The sequence below is a fragment of the Stylophora pistillata genome, chromosome 4 (genome assembly GCF_964205215.1).
Source record: "Stylophora pistillata chromosome 4, jaStyPist1.2, whole genome shotgun sequence".
Taxonomy (NCBI): Eukaryota; Metazoa; Cnidaria; class Anthozoa; order Scleractinia; family Pocilloporidae; genus Stylophora; species Stylophora pistillata.
This window is the reverse complement of record NC_142522.1, coordinates 23,511,917-23,531,345: the sequence shown is the minus strand read 5'-3', so window position 1 is coordinate 23,531,345 and position 19,429 is coordinate 23,511,917. Positions and strand designations below refer to the sequence as shown.

General features: G+C 39.0%; 2 protein-coding genes across 7 annotated transcripts in view; both read right to left on the bottom strand.

Annotated features, from left to right (window-relative positions):
* Positions 1–2,806: 2,806 nt before the first annotated feature.
* On the bottom strand, positions 2,807–4,026 carry LOC111335201 (uncharacterized). Its single transcript, XM_022941053.2, has one exon. It carries the CDS (start codon positions 3,895–3,897, stop codon positions 2,944–2,946), a length of 954 nt encoding a protein of 317 aa, XP_022796788.2. The 5' UTR covers positions 3,898–4,026; the 3' UTR covers positions 2,807–2,943.
* Positions 4,027–6,242: 2,216 nt separating this feature from the next.
* LOC111335207 (A disintegrin and metalloproteinase with thrombospondin motifs 6) overlaps positions 6,243–19,429 on the bottom strand; it is a 26,636-nt gene continuing 13,449 nt past the window's right edge. For 4 of the 6 annotated variants that reach the window (XM_022941062.2, XM_088759151.1, XM_088759150.1 and 1 more), the window contains exons 19-37: positions 18,931–19,060; positions 18,264–18,468; positions 17,572–17,734; positions 17,171–17,309; positions 16,398–16,642; positions 15,371–15,527; positions 14,483–14,670; positions 14,061–14,150; positions 13,224–13,310; positions 12,839–12,886; positions 12,505–12,561; positions 12,202–12,342; positions 11,817–11,864; positions 11,526–11,579; positions 11,179–11,235; positions 9,086–9,142; positions 8,602–8,679; positions 8,321–8,464; positions 7,677–7,959 (exon numbers count right to left, since the gene is read on the bottom strand). In XM_022941062.2, coding sequence (XP_022796797.2) covers positions 7,817–7,959; positions 8,321–8,464; positions 8,602–8,679; positions 9,086–9,142; positions 11,179–11,235; positions 11,526–11,579; positions 11,817–11,864; positions 12,202–12,342; positions 12,505–12,561; positions 12,839–12,886; positions 13,224–13,310; positions 14,061–14,150; positions 14,483–14,670; positions 15,371–15,527; positions 16,398–16,642; positions 17,171–17,309; positions 17,572–17,734; positions 18,264–18,468; positions 18,931–19,060 — 2,231 coding nt within the window. In that variant the 3' untranslated portion in view covers positions 7,677–7,816. Of the gene's footprint in view, positions 7,960–8,320; positions 8,465–8,601; positions 8,680–9,085; positions 9,143–11,178; positions 11,236–11,525; positions 11,580–11,816; positions 11,865–12,201; positions 12,343–12,504; positions 12,562–12,838; positions 12,887–13,223; positions 13,311–14,060; positions 14,151–14,482; positions 14,671–15,370; positions 15,528–16,397; positions 16,643–17,170; positions 17,310–17,571; positions 17,735–18,263; positions 18,469–18,930; positions 19,061–19,429 lie in introns of all 6 variants that reach the window. The other 2 variants (XM_088759152.1, XM_022941065.2) reach the window with 2 other exon arrangements.

Here is a 19,429-nt window from a genome sequence, read left to right as displayed (position 1 = left end):
CTCAAATTTCTAGAGATCGGAGCCTGAAGAAAACCAACAGCAAATGCAAGACCAGGGGGGCATCTGACGTGAAAGAAGTCCCCTTACTTGATCACATCAATCAGTTTCCAGGTCATTATCTAAGTGTTAGAGGCAACACGATATTTTGCATTGCTTGCAGAGAAGTTGTTTCTTAAAAAAATAAAAAAGCATTTTGTCATCCCATTGCGCTTCCAAAAAACACGCCGGTGGGAAAGAAAAGATCAAGAAGTCGAAGTTGAGTGAACAAACCATTACCAAAGCAAACCATTACCGAAGCAAACCATTACCGAAGCAAACCATTACCAAAGCAAACCATTACCGAAGCAAACCATTACCAAAGCAAACCATTACCAAAGCAAACCATTACCAAAGCAAACCATTACCGAAGCACTCAGTCGGGAGAAGCCGAGTCATCAAGACAGCAAGTGTATAACTCAAGATAAAGAAAATATGATGATTTATGAACAATGAATATATAATTTTAGTTTTTGAACTAGTTTTATGACTTTTGTTTTTAAGCCTACATTAAGAAAAGGTAGCACAATTTTCAAAAACGAGCATAATTTCAAGCATAATTTTGAAAAAAATCGGGCACTGCTAGTAGCATAATATACTACTTTTACTACCACAATCTATAAGGCCTACGAGGGCCTTTCCAGGACCTGGAACAGGAAACAAAGTAGTCAGTGTCTGCACATGTGTAAACATTGAAATGATTAAGAAATGGCTCGACATTGTGCTTTCAGGCTGTCAGAACCAGGTTCTCTCCCACATGCTACGCTGAAACAAATACACAAGCAGCCTCTCATTGCACTTGATCAATGCATTGGAATGAGAAATCGCTTAAATCATATGGTGTTTTGTTAAAATGTACCGCTACTTCACAGGTCTTTTTCTTAGTGACCATAGCAGACTTGTGGCTGCGAAATCTAACCCTAAAGTCATTTGTTGTGGAGCCAATGTATTGTAGGCGACATTTCTTGCACGAAGCCAAATAAATTATGTTCTTAGAATCACAGGAAAGTTTCGATCGTATCTTGTAAGTTTTGCCTGTTTGAAAACTTAGAAAGGAATTAGATTCAACCAAGAAGTTGCGATAAAGATCGCATCTTGTTCTATTACATTTAAAACATCCCTTGACCTTGGCAACCCCTTCGCTTTCAGTGTTAGGGCCATACCGGGATGGCGCCAACAATTCTTTAAGGTTTTTAGATCTGCGGAAGGATGCTATGATGGAATTTGAAGGAAAAAGCTCTTTTAACTTGGGATTGGATTCCAAAATACCCAGATGTTTTTTACTGATGCGACTTACATCAGGTAAATTTGGATTAAATGTGGTCACAAATGGGAATAATTTCCTCTTAGATCTGGCCCGAGTCCTAAGTAGATCACTTCTAGGTATGGTAGAGGCCTTACGAAACTGGTCGTCCACTAATTTGGAAGGGTAACCCTGAGTAACCAGATAACCCTTGTATTCGGTTATTCTCTGGACAAGAAAAGCTTGTTCGGAGCAATTTCTTTGTAACCTCGTCGCCACAATATAAGGGATAGCTTTGAAAACGTGTTTAGGATGAGCACTTGATGGTGGGAGATACAGGTGACTATCAGTTGGCTATGAGTAAACGTCTGTCCTAATAAAACCCTCGATAAGATAACCCACTTCTCCTACCATTTATCGAGGTTTGGACTGTGAATCCTTTTGGATCCTTCTGGCGCGGCGTCACTGTTGGCTCGAGGCCTTTTAACTTGTTATATATATATATCTAAGTACAATAAGAAAAACTATAAGGACCCTATAATATAATATATAATTAACAATACGAATGCAATCAATCAAATGTCTAGCTATTAAAATCGTGACTCAGAATAAAACTGTTCTTGCAACGTTCAGTCCTACATCTTGGTAATTTATATGGTCTTTGGTTCCTAAGGTTGTAAGTAGATACGTTCACTTCTGGAAAAAGTGAACGTAATTTGTGTCTTTCATTTGTAGAGATCTCGACGAGGAGTTTCGAGGAGATTTTTTCACTTCTCCTAGATAGTGTAGGTAATCCTGACGCGCTGAGGGCTTCAGCATAAGACAAGGTAGGGTAAATGATCCGAAGAGCGCGTCTTTGTAGACTTTCCAAATCGCCGTCCAGATAAGCTGGTAGTGCATGGTGGAAAATTGGACAAGCACATTCCAGAAGGGACCGGATACACGTACATTAGAATAGAATGAGTTCTTTCGGATGAACTCTCGATCTCTTAAGTTGCCTTAAGCAATAAAGGCGGGAAGAAGTTTTCTTTACTAATTCATAGACGTGTCCGCTCCATTTGAGATCATTCCTTATATTCAGTCCTAGGATTTTAGAACTAGAAACTACTTCGAGGGGCTTGCCGTTTGCTTGGGGTTATGTGTAGCCATCTCGCAGGATACACACAAGCCAATGATCGAATCATTATGTTCTAAAAGCGTATAACTTTTTCAATAAAGCTCAAAACAAAATGGTTAATCAACAGGATACCCGTTCCCGTTTTCAGATTTCTATGAGAATTTCAAATTATTTTCCTAAAAATTCTGTGTATTGGTGTTATTTCTTATATTGACTTACACGTAGCACTAAGTCAGTTATTCGGAGGAATAAAATAAAATTCAACCGGCTGAGCCCAAAATGGTTTTAAATCTCTATCAAAAGACTTCTACTCTCTAGAAGTAAACAGAACAAAGGGAAGTCATCAAAGATAACTTCACCGCACACAACGATCGAAGAGAGAAAGATTTCCTAAATACCAAGAAAGTGGTTACTATGAAAACCTAACTCAGCCTCTTCGCATTGTAAAACGTTAGTCAGTCGTAGCCCTCACTAATTTACATGAATTGAAATAACATAAATTTTCATTTCCTTCCACTTGAATTATCCTCTTTTTAAGATTTTGAATCTATTTAACAGTTGTGGCGCTGTTTTCTCTCTCTATATGCCCCAAATCTAAATCTTTCTCCGAAAGAACATCTGATCCATTGAACGCACAGTGAAATCTTTTTTCGTCTACCTCTAGATCCTCCTGTTTTTCCGGTACCTTGGAACGAAAACTCTCTTTACATTTACTTAACTGTTCATCCGTTTCCTTAGGCCTCTTATTATCGAGAGATTCTTGCAAGACATCTGGTATGGGGAACTCAAAAAATTTCCGGAAGAAGAAGACACACAAACTCCCTCTGTAGAATACATCCAAAGCTAGGAGAATACTATCGAGTTCCCGGTACTGACTTTCGCGAGTAATATGCCTCGCTACCAGAAACGAGTCGTACAGAAATAAGGCGAGCATTCGAAGGCCATATGTAAACAAAAGTGCTCTATACAAGTATGTCAACCAGCGCGCGGTTGTAGTGGGAAAGTGCTGACGCAGCCAGGTTTTTACATCGCGAAAACCTACAAATGCCAGCGCAGAAGCGAAAATTGTTGTCGCAGCGAATTCCAATGGCAACGAAAAACCAAGGATGATCAGAACCGGGTAGTTCTGTTGAAGGCCTGGAATAATTCCTATCAGAACGTTTGTGAAAATTCGCGCAATCCACAGCGCAGTCCACATCCAGAAGTTTCCCTGCCTTGGAAGGGCCTTAAGAAAGTTCTTGTAGTTGAATGGCTTCCATCGAAAGATGAGAAAAATGAGAAATGACGAAACGAAAGTCTCCACAAAGGTGCTGGTTGTGTTGAGACTGTCAACCTCTTTTTGAGAGAGAGTAAGGTGACCGTCGCACCTTTCAACACGGCTCTCTGCATGTACAATGCAAATGACACTGGCAATGAAGAACAGTATCGTGAAAAAAACTCTCAGGATTGTCAGGACAATGACACAAATGACACCAGCAGCCAGCCGCTGACTTTTCTTCATGACTTTACCTTCTGCTGCGCACGTTGAGAGATTACGTTGGCGCTTTTCAGAAACGAAGTCACTTTGCTTAAGTTATTGATCTGTTTTGAGAATTTGACAGCAATGAATGCATTCATTAATTATGAGGGTTAAAAAAGTAACTCGGAAGAGGTTAGATAACAACAGCACCATAAAAGGAGAGCTGAAGAGGAAATAAAAGATGACAGTCTCGTTTCTATTTAGTTGAGAAACTATTCAAATTCTTTGAATACGTGCTCTGTATATACTTTCGGTTTCGAATGGAAAGTTAAGACTTTTAGATATGAATGCACTACAGTATAGTTTTGAATTCCAGATATTTTCTCTATTCTTTACAAGAATATCGGAAGACTGTCTGACTTCCCTGGAAAATGTGGAAATCCAGTTCATGTTTCTCATGTAGGTAAAGAACGAGGGTATTGGGATTTCCGATTTCACTTTCTTGCCGAGGGTAATTAATTTTTAATGGTTGAATGCTCTTAAAAATATTTTGTTACCAAAGACAATTAAGATTAAAAAAGCATGAACTCGTTGACGCACACATAAACTGAATCTGAAAGTAATCACGAAAGAGTTCAATTTGCGAGGGAAATCGGCGCAAGTTCCTTCTTTGGAACAAAACAAAGGCACCGGTAATGGATTAAGCTTCCAAATAGTGAAATGTCACTCATTCTGTTAAGCCGTGTGGAATAATGATTCAAAGATACAATTGATAAAGGTCGAATGGAATAGCGCGGTTCGAACCTCACCCACAGTTTCCAAATGAGTCATGCTTAAGCTGAGAACTCACATTCTTACCACAACCCTTCGCTATTTTAAAATTGAAAAATAACAACTCTAACGATATTGAGTAAATAGCGCTTTATACTAATGACGTCATGAAATTTTAGACCCCCCGCGTGACTCAGACAAACAAACTCCACTTCTTTGAGAGCTACAAGGGAAATGGCGAGTAGTTCGCTTATTCCCTTACAGTTCTGACCGAAGAGGACTGCGTTCCTGGCTCCAAATTTGAAAGAGAACCGGAAGAATACACTGTAGACCAGCTAAAACGGTGGTTAAAATGTAGGGGCTTAAAATTAAGCGGTCAACGAGAAGATCTTCTACAGACTGTGTGAGATGCGGGAATTATCACACCCTTGATCCGGCAATCGATCATGGAAAATGGTTTGCTGCCAAAGTTTTTCAAGAAAATTCTGATGTAAACAATGTAAAAAGGGGGTTGACAGGCCTACACGACTCCCCAGCGCGTGTTTAGAATAGCCTATTCAAAGTTTGGCTCTCACGAGCATGTTTTTGAGCGATCGCCCTCTTTTGTAAGATACGAGCGGCGGATTTTTGTATATTTCGCTCAATACTGATTGTGTTTCTATTAAATGCCAGTTCATGTAGTTTATGTAGTTAATGTTCAGGCAGTTGTCATTGAATAATTTCTGTTTCTTTGACGCTGAATTTTCTCTTTCTTTCGGTGCTTTCCTCTAAGGAGCATGTGCTCAACTTACTTGCGCTGGTCTTAGATTTGCCTTTAGTGGATCGGAAAATTCGGTTGTTGGACCTTTTCCGCCGGGCCAGTGAAGAGCACAAATATAACTTAAGTGTTTCTTGTTATGTTTTTCTCCGTAGAAAACTCATGCGAACAAGCCACCAGCCAACGCTTGCACTTTGCCATGTCTCGCGAAGGTTTTGGGAAAGGAATGAATACTTTCTTCCCTAATTCCTTTCACTCTTTGAGTGATTTTGGCCATTTATCTGCATATCTTGAGTCTGTCTTACACTCACCCCAACAACAGTGTTTGGTACTAACCATGCCCCTTCTTTTCAGAACGCCAAGTAATTTTTTGACGAAATTTTCCGTCGTTTTGTTTTAATTTTACAGCTCTCGCTAATACATTTCCTTAAGCTGATCACAATGTTTGTCTGAGTCTGTGCGGGGGGTCTCATAGGTTATCACGTAACAAAATCTATTTTTAGTAATAGTATAAAGCGCTATTGTAAGGATTTCTTCTTTTCAAAGATCTGCAAACCTTTTAGGTCGGGCTCTGACTTGCCAATTTCTATAACGTGCACAACTGTTCATTTATCAATTTCATTTGTATGCATCTTGTATATTACTGTACAATTTTCATGACGCAAGCGGTAATGTATATTGGCTTTTCGCTGTACATGTTATTGGTTTGCTCTCTAGGTAATTCCTTCGCTAATTTGAGTTTGGAATTGAGAAAAGCCAAGGAAGAATGATTGCTAATCTAGCAACGCACGCATTTACCTTTCAGACAGTTACGAGGCAGGTGTCCATCAATTGAGGTACTCTTGACCAACGAGTCTAATTCTTTGAAAAAAGTGAGTTTTTTTTATTATCATATTTGCTGATCATTCGTACTTCACAAGTGATGCTAATTATTTTTTAAGGAAGAAAGTTCGTAACTAACGCGAGCATGCCAACAGCTACAGGTGGAAGTTAAGTTAGGCGAAACGTAGTGTCGGCAACAGATTGAACCCAGTGTAATCATACCTCACGCTGCTAAACAAAATAATTGATATTTGTCACGTCAAATCGATGTTCAATGTTTGTTGGTCGATCAGAGAAACTTTTGCCCCTTTCTCCTTCCTGAAATGGCAAGCACACAAAGCGTATTTTCCAGATGCAAAAACGTATCTGCAAAATGTCGCGTGGTTCTTCAAAAACTAGGCTTTTCAATTTTCTTTAAAGTTCAGAACTGAACAAAACTTTTTAAGGTGTTAGAGACCGTTGTCTAAAACAGAGAATTAATGAGGTCAAAAAGGAAATGTAATTTTTTTTCTGTAAAGTTTTAGAAAGCTAGTATAAATTAATCATCTTCGATTTTACTGCCATAATCTTCAAATCTCATTGTTACATCCAGAAATGAGTAAATGTCAAAGAAATTATTATGGTTCGTGGATACGATCATGGTTCGATAAGTGAGTAAATATATGTGCAAAATATCGTGAAATTCGTATGTAATCGAAGTTTCTATCGAAAAAGCGGTGGGAACGATTTTGTAGTTGTCAACCTTGAATGAAACACCATTGCATCGTCTTTGAGGCTGTACCAGTCTATCACATGCTATTTTAGTGACAGAATATTCACATTAAAAAAATTTTTTGCTATGATATAAAATATACTTATGTATTTGACATATCTTTGTGATTTCTTTTGTGATCCATTTGATACGCGACCCGCTAGCATACGTTACAATGAATTTAAACCTATATTGAAAGTATTCCTGTGATGATATATATCAGATGTATTTATTTTAAGGAGTTATCATTTTCCCCAAGCCGTTTAGACATCGGATGAAGTTACCTTTTCACCGGACCACCAGATGTAAATCTCCCTTATTGACCTAGCCTTCCCCCCCCCCCCCCCCTCCTTCCCAGCGGAATGAACAAAGCCGGAGTATATTATACTACACTGCTCGATTAAACGCAAGATTTTCAGAACTGCTTCACAGTAAGAATTGTAAGGCAGGTAATAAAGGGAATTTCTACACCTCGGGAGTGACAGTCTTGCCCTATGTCGATTAGTCTTTTAACATGCCTGGACATCTTAACGTAGTTGAGAGAATGATTAATATTCAAAATAAGGAATCATTTTTTTTAAAGGCAACTGATAGGTTTTTATATACATATTCAGCAGAGTTACGATTCAGCGTTTGTCTGAGCATTTGAAATTGCAGATTCAGCTGCTGCTTTCGAACTGTAGACGAAAGACGAAAGGCGATATTTCTTGAGGCAAAGCACAAAATATTTCCGAACTGATGTGTCCAAGGTGAACGTGAGTGAATTAAGGAAAAAGGTCTTGCTCTTGAGATGCTGATATGCCGAGCTTCTGCGTATCTCTTGTTTTCGTTAACTAAGTTTCCTCTTTATTTGTTTGCTTTTATTCGACCGAGCTGAGCTGATGGCAAAAGTGTCTTCCTGCCATGTCCATGCAACAAACTCCTCCTGTTCCACAATCCCCTGAGTCCTTGCATGTTTGGAATCCAGTGTAATATGGAGTTCTAAGCGGACAAACTGCTGAAACTAGGAAAACAGAGGATCATTTCAACCTTAAAATGGAAAGGGTCAAGATCAAAATGATTCCAAAATTTAGGTAGCTCCTTCGAAATACTGCTGTCATGAAAGGTCAGACAGCTTGGAACTTAATTGAGGGACACGAGCCAAAATTTAGGAAGCTCTTTCGAACTATCACTTTAAATGAAAGTGTAGTTTTCATGTATCAAAAGAAGCAAATGGCAACTTTGTCTTTCTCTACTGATTTAGTCGGGTAAAGATGTTAAACTAATGTACGCGCATACGATCTCTTGAATATAAATTTCTGGCATAGGCACTTTATCATAAATCATGAAAGCTGTCTTAATCCGGCTAAGTTTGTACGACCTACCTCGTGGAATACACATCTTTTTACCATATACACATCTGGTGTTGCAGCACGTCATACCATTCTCGATGCAATCATCATCATTTGAACATGGAAATGAATAGAGTAAGTTCAGGCAGCTAAGAGACTTGATTGGTGGACACGACCCTGGAATTTTTATAAAGAGAAGTTGCATTTACTTACTTGAGATAACATAAATTTCTTTTTTTCAGTAATCAAACACAGTGACTTGCTTTGCAAGTCAGACATGTCAAAGTTATAAAGAAGGATGAGAAATATTTCACCTTGGTTGAGGATCGGCTTTATAAGTCCGGCCAGCCCTTTTCCTGGAATGTCTTTAACAGTCGAAAGATCATTTGATTCTGTTAACAAAAATGGTTAACTTAATTGTACGTGATTGAGTGAATTTCATTTAAATTCAAAAGTCTTGGAAAGTTTATAGGCCTTGGGAATTTACAAGTGAAGTTTCTAGATTACTTTTCGCCTTCATACTAAATTGTTAATCTATAATCATTGTGTGATAGCGTGAGAGATAATGTCCCATAATTCGAATGGTGCAACGTCTGTACTGACAGCTGCCTTATGCTTTACACAGAGCTGGTTTGCCTAGGGTCTCCTTGTGCATACCACAACTTTTATTTCACAACGATCACGGAGGGTGAGTTATTGTCACGGTGATATGATAATATTGGTTCTCGTAAAATTCTAGCACTAGAAATAGTTGGAGTAAAAAAAAGCGGATGTGTAATTTACCAAACACTAACTCACCCGATGAATTCTTTAAAGTTTGAACATTATCGGTTGCTGATGTATTTTCAGCATTTTCTGTGAAAAGGAAACAACTCAGTAAATTTAAAAAGTGAAACTTATAACAAATAATTCAGTTCTGATAGCAAAGAGTTCGAGACATACCAAGAGTCACCGAAAGTTAAAAGATCTTCCGCCTGAAATTTCTCACCGTTGACATTTTAATTATATCTAGAGTAAGTAATGGACCTTGACTTGCACAATTCAAGGTAAACTTGCCCGCCATAAACTCCCACCTTGAGCTCCATTCGATCTAATTACCATTGATGGTAAAGGTATCAATGCTTAGTTCTTCGTGTATTCGGATTATTTATCACGGCAACCGAAATTGGTTTGAGTGGAAACGGATGGATATTTCAGACATATTTATTAACAGCTTTCGCATGAAACGCAATAACCCCTTTTATTATATGGCTGTGTCTCACAAGGACTGGGAACTACCGAATTCACGAATTTGATTGGCTGAAATCAATATTGAAAGCGGTTTAGATTTTCCTATCTAGACCGACATCTAGACCGGTCTAGAAAAAAAAGGTTCAAAGAATATAAAAAAATTGGCATACAAGACACAGCCATATAATAAACATCTTATTGACCGAGCTAGGTCGGTCTGTATAAGAGAGTCTTGACCTCGGTCGCTGGCACAGACCTCACTGCGTTCGGTCTGTACTGGCGACCTCGGTCAAGATTCTCCCATATAGGCCTCCCGCTCGGTTAATAAGAACGAAGGAATAATCATTACCAAACTTCTCTGCATTTTCAGGTTGAAAGAAGACATCATGACGATGTCGCCGTCCTGTTGCGGTCTTTCTACTTTTAAACTTTTGGAAGAAGACACTGTGGCAAATTACTCTAATGAAGGCCACCGTAATGATTACAAAAGCTGACGTTTCGAGCGTTAGCCCTTCGTCGGAGCGAATAGAGGAATTGTGGGTTGTGTGTGCTTTTAAAGGCAGAAAATGGAGCTACGTTATTGGTGGGTGCATGGCAACGAGAAAAACATAAATAAATTAGTGGAATGAAAAGCGTTCATTGATCCCTGTGGGATTTAGACTGCCGGTTTGAAAGATGAGCTTTTGTTCAAGATTTTTACGGCTTTCCGTGCCACCTAAGTGCAAGGAAAGACCGCAGATTGCCATATGTTGCTTAGAACGGTGGCCAATTTACCATTTCAACTTTGTTGATATATCCAAATTATTTCGTTACTCCCACCGACGCAGCCCCAAACAGTTTCTTTCGAAACTATCAGCCTTTACTCTAATGAAGACAAAGGCCCCGTTATTCAAACGGCGGATAGCGCTATCCAACGGATATATCGCTGTCTAGCCGATAACTGCTAAGCAAACTGACTGTGGTATCCACTGGATAGTGATTTATCTAATGGAAAGCGCTATCCACCCCTTGGACACTATCTGTTCTTATTTGTGGATATATGAAACTGTTGAGGCCGAGTGCGAGTGGCTGGTCATTGTTCTTCTTTTGTTTCTATTTTTTTTTTTGATTGCCACATTGTCCGTCACCATAAAATACAATTAGCCGTCAAGTCAGTAGCGGCTACTGACATGAAAAATCCCGGTACCAACGTAACATGAGTACTCACTAAGACACTAACTATAACGTAGGTGGATATGAAGTCATCTTATGTATGAAGGTGCCTTTGGTTTCGATGAAAATTATTTGATAATGATATTAAGCAAAATAAGAATGGGATTTAGCAGCGAAAGTTACACGAAGTGGCTCTTCTGGTCCACTGTTTCCAGGTCGAATAGAAATTTGGTTTTTGTGGAGGAGGAAAACCCTCGGGCTTGGAGAAAAACTCTCGGATCAAGGACGAGACCTAACGACAAACTCAACCCTCATGTGACGCCAAGTCCGGGAATCGAACCTGGGCCACAGTAGCGGGAGGTGAGTGCTCTCATCACTACGCCATCCCTGCTCCCCAAGCGAATCCAATACAGCTCATTGCATTCGAAATACTTGGATAATTTGATCCTTTTGTTTTGAAACCAAATAACTGGAAGCGACAGTGTCAAGAGTGAATCGAAAATCCATACCATGTGACTTGATAGCCTCTGCTAGGGCTCCCGCAAGAGTCTGGTTACTGGATGTTTCTGTGAGTGACAATGGACGAAATGTGCAAGAAAATGAAAATGAAATGAGAGATTGATGGAAGAAAACGATGAAATGAACGAGAAGATATAGCTTGCGGGAAGAAATATAACTTGCAAAGCCAGTAATACGGTGTGGTGGAAAAGATGAAACATCTTGAGGCAAGATGTATCTGGCGGGGTCTTTCCTTTTCCATTATATGAAAATAGTAGTGTTTACGAAAAGCATTTTGCAGATCATCAACGCACATATGTATAAATTTAACCACAGGAAAAATTGTGAGTTACGTTACCGTTCATCTGGGAATCAAAAGTGCTATTAGAGGCAGTTTCATTGACAGCGTTTTCTAAAAAAAGGCGAAAAATAAAGTTCATAAGAATTTTCCTGAGATCGTGTCGTATTGGATGGGCTGACCTGAATTTCTAACAGGCACCAATGTCAACATGTTGCTACTTCTGCCAATGTTTTTAGTTTGCCATCATGCTTAGCTAGAAAACATACATCTGCATTCATATGGAGAACGAGGATGGCTCCCCTTACACAAGTCGCAAAACCTCTCCCTTTCCCTGATACCAGCCCCTACCTTGGTTCTCTGGTATAGTTTCCTTTGTTACATCGTCGCTATGGTTAACTAGGTGACAAAAAAGATTCGATAAATATCATTGTATCTATCTATTAGCTAGTAAGAGCTAAAACTTATTTTCTGACAGAAAAGTTATTCAAGCATAAACAAAATTATCATTCTTTATGCGTGTGGGACAAAGTAAAATCCGAGTCTTTCGTGGGGAATCTATCCCAAATCTGTTTCGAGTTGGCGCTGAACTGAACCACAGTGGATTCTTCGGTGGACAAGGTCAGTCACATAAACCCTTACTCTGTTCTCTTGTTTATACTTAGCAAAATATAACTCAGCAGAACATTGTCTGATATTTTTTGAAGATCAGAGTGATAAGAGAAAACTGTGTTACCCGCAGTCTGGTTCTGTTTCCCACTATCCTGTGGAACGTCATCCTCTCCACCAAGTGTTGAGTTGCTGGCTTCTGTTTTGTTGCCTTTTTGGTCATCTGCACTACCACTGCCACTCGAGTCACCATTGAGTTGACTAAGTGCTTTGTTTTAAAAAAATTGCAATTAATAATATTGGCATGTGTACGCTAAAAGTTATCTTTAAAATTTTAACGACAGTAGCGTACTTATTTAGTGAAACCGGGTTTACTAGTTATGATTCTACGCAGTCATTTGGATTCAAAATTGGAGAAATGGACACTTACCACTTTGTAGACCACTTGTGGGCTTAGTTATTATATCATCATCTATGTTCTCCTTATCTATGAAAACAAACGGTGCTTGCTTCAAATTCACCAGGAAATAACCTCTTAAAACTTGAAATCTACTAGGTAGAAAACTGAGTAATAATTGCATTAATCTCCAATTTTTTTCTCTCTAAAAAAAAAAACAAAAAAACCTCAACATATATCAGAGATGCGTTATAATAAATTTGAGTTTCTCAGGGGTAGGGGTCTACGTAACGCACCTGGATGAAAGGGAGCATTCCAGAAGTGAAATCGATAAAAAGTATTTTTCCATTCCACAAATGCCACTCACCTTTCTCTCCGACACCAGCATCAATGTCCTCTCCTTCTTCTTTTGAGACTACGACGGAAATGAAATTGAGTCCAAGTTTTTAAAAGCAAATGGAAGGATGTAGAAGCTCTACAGATTATGGAGCAGGGGAGAGGTACGAGGCTCCGCTCGCACACGCCACGCGCCAGGAACAAGTGGAGAACGTCACGCAAAAAAATTTAAAACGAAAGGATTAAGAAATCATCAAGAAGAAAACAATTAAATCACACTAAGTTATCACGTTGTTACTGAGGCTGAATACAGCTGTTTTTAATCTTTGATAAACGAAGCAATGATCATTGTCTTAGAGGGACCGCGATTTAAGACAAGAAGCAACGTACACAAATACCGGAAATACCGGAAATACCTTCTTTGCTGTCTTGTTTTGAAACAGGTAAGAAGTCTACTCCCATCCCTGCCGGAAGTCCAGTACTGGAAGGTTTCGGAATATTTTCTGTGATAGATATCAGATGTTAATAAACCTTAATAATATTCTGACGTGTTCAGTAGAAAACTATTTCGACATAGCACAACAGAACAATTAAAAATGACATTGGTGGGTCGGGACGATCTGAATTTAATAATTAACAACTATTCACCGGAGTGGAGGTGGTTAGTGGTGGATATTTACCTCGCCGCTTCGCGGCTCGGTAAATATCCACCGCTAGCCACCGGCACTGAGGTGAATAGTTGTTTTATTATATACTAAAGCAGTGAGATAATATACACCACCAAAGTGAATTCTTCGCTTGACACGGATGCAAACCGGGACGCCATTTTTTCCCGAGTTGCTCGGACATAAATAGCAAAGGATATTCGGAGTTTGACTAGCCAATCAGAGCGCACCTTCAACGCTATCCCCCGTTTTAGTATATACTAATTTGAGATACTTAGGTTAAGATACAAGAATTAAAGAGTATGCCTTAGTCGTATGTTTTCTATTAACGAGTCTTTTGCCAAATGCCTTACCGTGGTTACACGAAATTTCATTAAACTCAGAAAAGGACAGAGCCGAAAAATCATGATAATGCGATAATAAGGTCAGTCGCCTACTGCGACCCAGAAAATATTCGTATTGAGCGAAAATCAAGAATGTGAGAATCTTTAAAATGAAATAGGAACGAGATCATTCCTAACTGCAGTTAAAAAAATCTATATTGCCTTGGGAAAAAGTTCTACAAGGAAAAACACGAAAACGTATCACCTCTAGTAACTGCATCCGCCATGAGTCCTTGATCTAGTTTAGAAGTAAAAGTTTTAATTCCTGCATTTCCCACTGACTTTCGTATTTCATCTGAAAGAGGAGTCATGATAACTATGAGCATTGTAAATATTCGATTTTAGTCTAATGATGGAAAGAAACGAGAGTCTGAAATTGTTCATCTTAACAGACTTTAGGTAGGTATAAAATATCCTAAAACTTGTGATTTCTCGGCCGAAAGAAATGTTTTTAAATGAAATTTTTAAAACTGTTAAATTTGGGAAGTTTAATTTGATGTCTATCGGTCTAAATCGCCATGAGTTCTTCAGTAGCTGCCCCAAGAACTTAGTTTTGATGATTAAAACTTTTGAAAGAACATAGTGAAAATTTTGAAGCAAATCTAGTTTTCAATATTTGTAGATGACCTGGTGTGGTTCCTGATGTGTACGTTGCTACAAATCCCGGTTTGGGCCTACCAAGGCGCTCCGCTGACTTAAAAGCAATCTTGAGCTCGTTTGACGAAATGTTGAATGATTGTGGAATCTGATTTCCGCAAAGCTTTCTTGTTTTCCCCTGGACAGGTTCATCTACCACTACATAATCATCTTCGCAACTATGAAAATGCATAGAAAAAAGCTGTATTATTGCAGAATAACAATCAGTTTTACCGATTAGGAAAACAGAGGATACAAGAGCTTGCATGACAGACATGCGTCTCAAATATGATGCACGAAGAATGAACATTTAAGTACCATGCTAGCGTCTTCTTCATGACATGAACAAAAAAAAAACCAACCTAACAGAGCGACTTGACTTCACCTCATCGTAATTGACCCATCATCCCGCACACGCGCCACCTACGTCTTACAGCCAACAGCATCAAGCTAAGACTGACCAATCACTTTGCACAAGCCAAACGAAAAGTCATTTAGTGAAATAGAAGCCTTCTGAAGACTACCCTCACCCGCACGATAAACCATATGATTGAACTGTTGAATTGCTAAAAATTAATTAACCGATGGAGTCAAGGAAAAATTGACCAATCAGTTTCCACGAACTAGACTCATGGTAGTCAGTTGACATGAGGGCTCTTATCTTGACTCTTCTGGGGTCTTCTGCTCCATTGCTCGGAATGTCAGTCAAAGTCTTACATATGAGTCCTTTTAAGTACTTCCCTCACCAGGACAATCTAAGTATATTGACCAAATGTTGAATCGTTTGACATTAAGAATTAAGCCAAATAACCCTCCTTGCTATGCGAGAATAAGATTTCCAATATCTGGGAAATAGTAGCTTGCATTATATTTGCTTACTTTGCATTTCCTACGTTAAATGCTTGGAAAGCAACTTTGATTGGTCCCTTAACGACTTTAATAGTGGTGTTACATTCTTCATTGCTTGGATAAGGCTCTGGGTAGTTAGGTGACGTAATCAAACCAACTGGTGACGTCAGAGTAGCACCACACTGATCTGCAAAGAAACGTTGGTGATGATTTTCTTGACATAAAGACCTTCTGAACAGGATGGTATCAAGCTGCTTTATCTAAAACGTCGCTTTAAAATATATATGAGTTGGCTTTTGATTATTGAGTAGGGATTGTAGCCGAGGCCTTACCTAAGGTAAAACGAAAATAAAGGTTGTTTCATTCTGTTTTTTCCTATATCATTAATAAAAAAATATGTAAGGGAACAGTTGTTATCACCGGGGATCGAAGGATGTTTGAGGATCACAAGGTTTTCAGGTGGGATAGAGGGGGGATCAGTCATTAATAACATAGTGTAAAGGGGGGGACTATATAGGAAATTGACCGTCAATGAGGGGATAACATGTTATGATCATAAGAATACTACAGAGCCTAGAGGGAAGGGGGATAAAGTTAATTTTTTTGTGACACAACCAAAATACTCCGACCCCTCCAGGTTATAAATAATGAGCGGTCCCTCAGTTGGCTATCAATTCTGATTTAGAAATTGATATTTCAAGTCTTGTTGACTATAGTGCGTAATTGTCATTGTTGTCGCGGACGGTGACTAATGTAATATCAAAACCTTTAATCCAAAATCCTTCACGATGGCTTCGAGAAAACTCGTACTAAATGTTACAGTGTTTCATGCAACGTTAAGACCAACAATCGAGAGAAACTGAAGATATAGAGAGGTTTTAACTCAGTGGCTTCGTAGCAATGTTTGAAGATGCCGCCGACACGCATGTACGAAAACCTAGATGTATAGGCGACGGCCGCGCGTCCACAAGCCGAATATTAATTAGGAAGTACCTTACCGAAACACACGAGTATTCTTTTGGTGATGAGATGTGCTATTTCTAACTGCCATTCTTACCTCCAGGGTTAGTTGGTCTGTCCACAGCTTCATAACTCGCACTGAATCCTTGAGCTGTCTGAGACTCGTCAGAAAAGAACTTGACGCAGAGTTTGTTTCCGGTGGAGAAGAATGGGGCAGGTTCCTGTTTTCCACAATATCGAGTTTCAGCTTTGAAAGCCGAACAATCTCCATCCATAACCTTCACGAAGTCCCCTTCACACTTCTCCGATTGTGAAGTGTCATCTGGAGAGACTACTTGCATACTGAAAATCAAAGTCTGGTGGTTACCTTAAAGAGCCATAGAATTACATTGGAACCTCGTAAAAATGCATAAGATCAATTCACATGTACTTGCGAATAACCCTTATCCTTCAGAAATCGTTCATAAATGACATGAAGATTTTTTACGAATAGTGAGTTATTTATTTCAAACTGGTCATCGATGCACCTACAGACGCATTTACACAAGTAAAATCTCCTTCTAAAACGCACTTGCAGTTGGTAAGGAAAACTTGCTCTCTTTGAAAATCAGAGACTGGGAAAACTTATCAAAGATGGTTCTCATTAAAGAGTCGGCGGAGAAGAAATTTCCTTAAACCTCATACAATTTCCCTTTTAAGTGTCCTTACCTAGTCATCAACACAAGCAGGATTCAAGTCTCTCTTTTCAGAAACTAACATTTCAGTTCTTGGGGAAGGCTCCTAAGTTACAGTTCTTAAGAACTTGTCAAGGAGACCTTACCAGTTTAATTAATTTAAGTGCGGCTTAACAGTGTTAGAATTCAGTTTTACCTGTGAAAGTTAAGCTTGATGACCTTGTTGGGGTTGACTGTGATAGTTGTAACACATTCTTTGTTATCCGGATAGTCTGCTGGGTAGCTTGGGGAGGAGAAAGTACCAACGTCTGTTGTAAAGTTTCCACCACAATTGTCTGAAATACAACCGAAATTTTAATACAGACTTGTTAGACAAAAGCTCCCGTTTAAGATTAAAAGCTAGGAAAGCATTTGAGGTCATTTTAGGTTGTGCATCCAGACCTACCTTGGTGAACCTTTTACATGTGATTTAACTTGAACTTAATAAGCTCAAACGCTGAAGTTTGCAGATATCGTATTTTAAACACCTACTTCCCTCAACCCAAATAATAAAGTACGAGGGTTGGCTTATGTAAGTAATGGTGGCTGTAAACTTACCATCTCCAGGACAAGGATTGTGCACATTACAGTATTCATGTGTCGGTGGCTTTAGAGTCGCATCACATTGTGCTTCCTCCATGTCCATCAGGTTACCTCTGTGGTCAGCCTTCATACATTTCACTGTTCGCTTCTGAATACCACGCCCACATCTTGTGGAACACTATCGAGTTGGTAAAGAGAAAGAGAACGTTCGTTCGAACATACATCTTCCACAGTTTACAAACCACACCCACCCAAAATGAGACACGAACTTTGCTATACATCTTTGGTCACGCCATGCATAGGATATGTTGTGGCAGTTTTCAATTCTTCATTACGTTAACATTAAACCACACATTCTCAAACTCCTTCTCGGTTTGATTATTTTTCAGCTTTCAAATGGATTTATTTTTTTTTCTCACTCCATGCTCGGCTTTCACACCTCCCTTGCCTCCTCACAGAAATACGTTTTATTTTCTTCCAAGATCGATCAAAAATTGTCCAACGGCCAAACTTCATTTTCACGGATTCAAAGAGATTTTCAAGCATAAATTGTAAATGTTGTAAATTTGTTACGTGTTCGTCTTATTGTCTTGTCTATATCTAAAATTACCCAGCCCGCTTACCTTATCTTAACATCTCCAGATGCTTAGCAATACTTAACTATACAGAATCAGTTATCTCTATGCAATGATGAATCAGATAAATACCTGTCCAAATGGCTGAGCCACCCACTCGGGTGGACACGGGACATTATTACATGCCTCCACCATGGATGGTTTAGGATCCGAGCAGAGTCTGGAATCGACGTCATATTCAATACCGTCAGCTGCTACCTGCATGCACTTTATTTCACGGGTTCTGTTTCCTCCGTTACAGGTCTGAGAACAATCTTCCCAACCTTCTGGTTTCCAGCTAAGGAAAAAAGTAAAGGCAATTTTTTGAACTCTTTAGACGAGTAAACATCAGTTATCTTTAATTCATTATTGGTCCTTGCATTTTTGATATTAGTTAAGAGCAAGATCCATAAGCATCATGGGCAAACTGACAGAAATATTTCGTTTTAACCATTCACACCAAAGCTTAAACCTTTTTTTGAAGCTGTTTTGTTAAACACCTTTTAAAATTGTTTTCTTCACAAAAGCTGTTTAAACTCAGATGTTTGTCGACTTCCAATTGAGTACATTGAAAGTACAAGTTCGTGACTGAATCCGTTGGAAAATTCATATTTTCTGTTCCCCGTTACTGAAATTCATTCAGTTATACGTGGTTTAAGTAATCACGTTTTGATGATGCAACGGGGTATTAGAGCTTTCTAAAAGTAAGGTTACGTCAAGTTAGAGTTATTCACATTCTAACATACTAACAATAACTTACACTGGTGGGCATGGTTGGTAGTTACAGTGAACCGTTTCTCTCGGCGGTCTCAAACCAGTGTCACACTTTTCTTCGTTAACTGGAGAGCCGTCATCTGACCTTCGACACTCAGCATAGGACACTTCTGAACCTATTGGTAAGAATGGATGATAAGAAGCAGGAGTTAGCTACTGAATTCTACCTCAAATATCTTTAAGTGATTGGAACAGAACAAGTAGGGTTCGTTGCAGTCCCCTCGATTAACTATGGTTGCAATTGAAGATATGTAGTCCATGTTGATTGTACTTTAAGAGAATGCCCTATTTACTCAATGAAAGGCCGACTTCGATTTAGCATCGTAAGTGGGAGCAAAATTACCAATCGTCGCGGAAGCCGATTAGAATACGACGTTTATTTGGGGATTATAGGAAAAACAACAAGATGTGTGATATAACTCGGTAATCTATATCATCATTATTGTATATATTAATCGCCAGACAATAACAATTCTTTCCCAGGG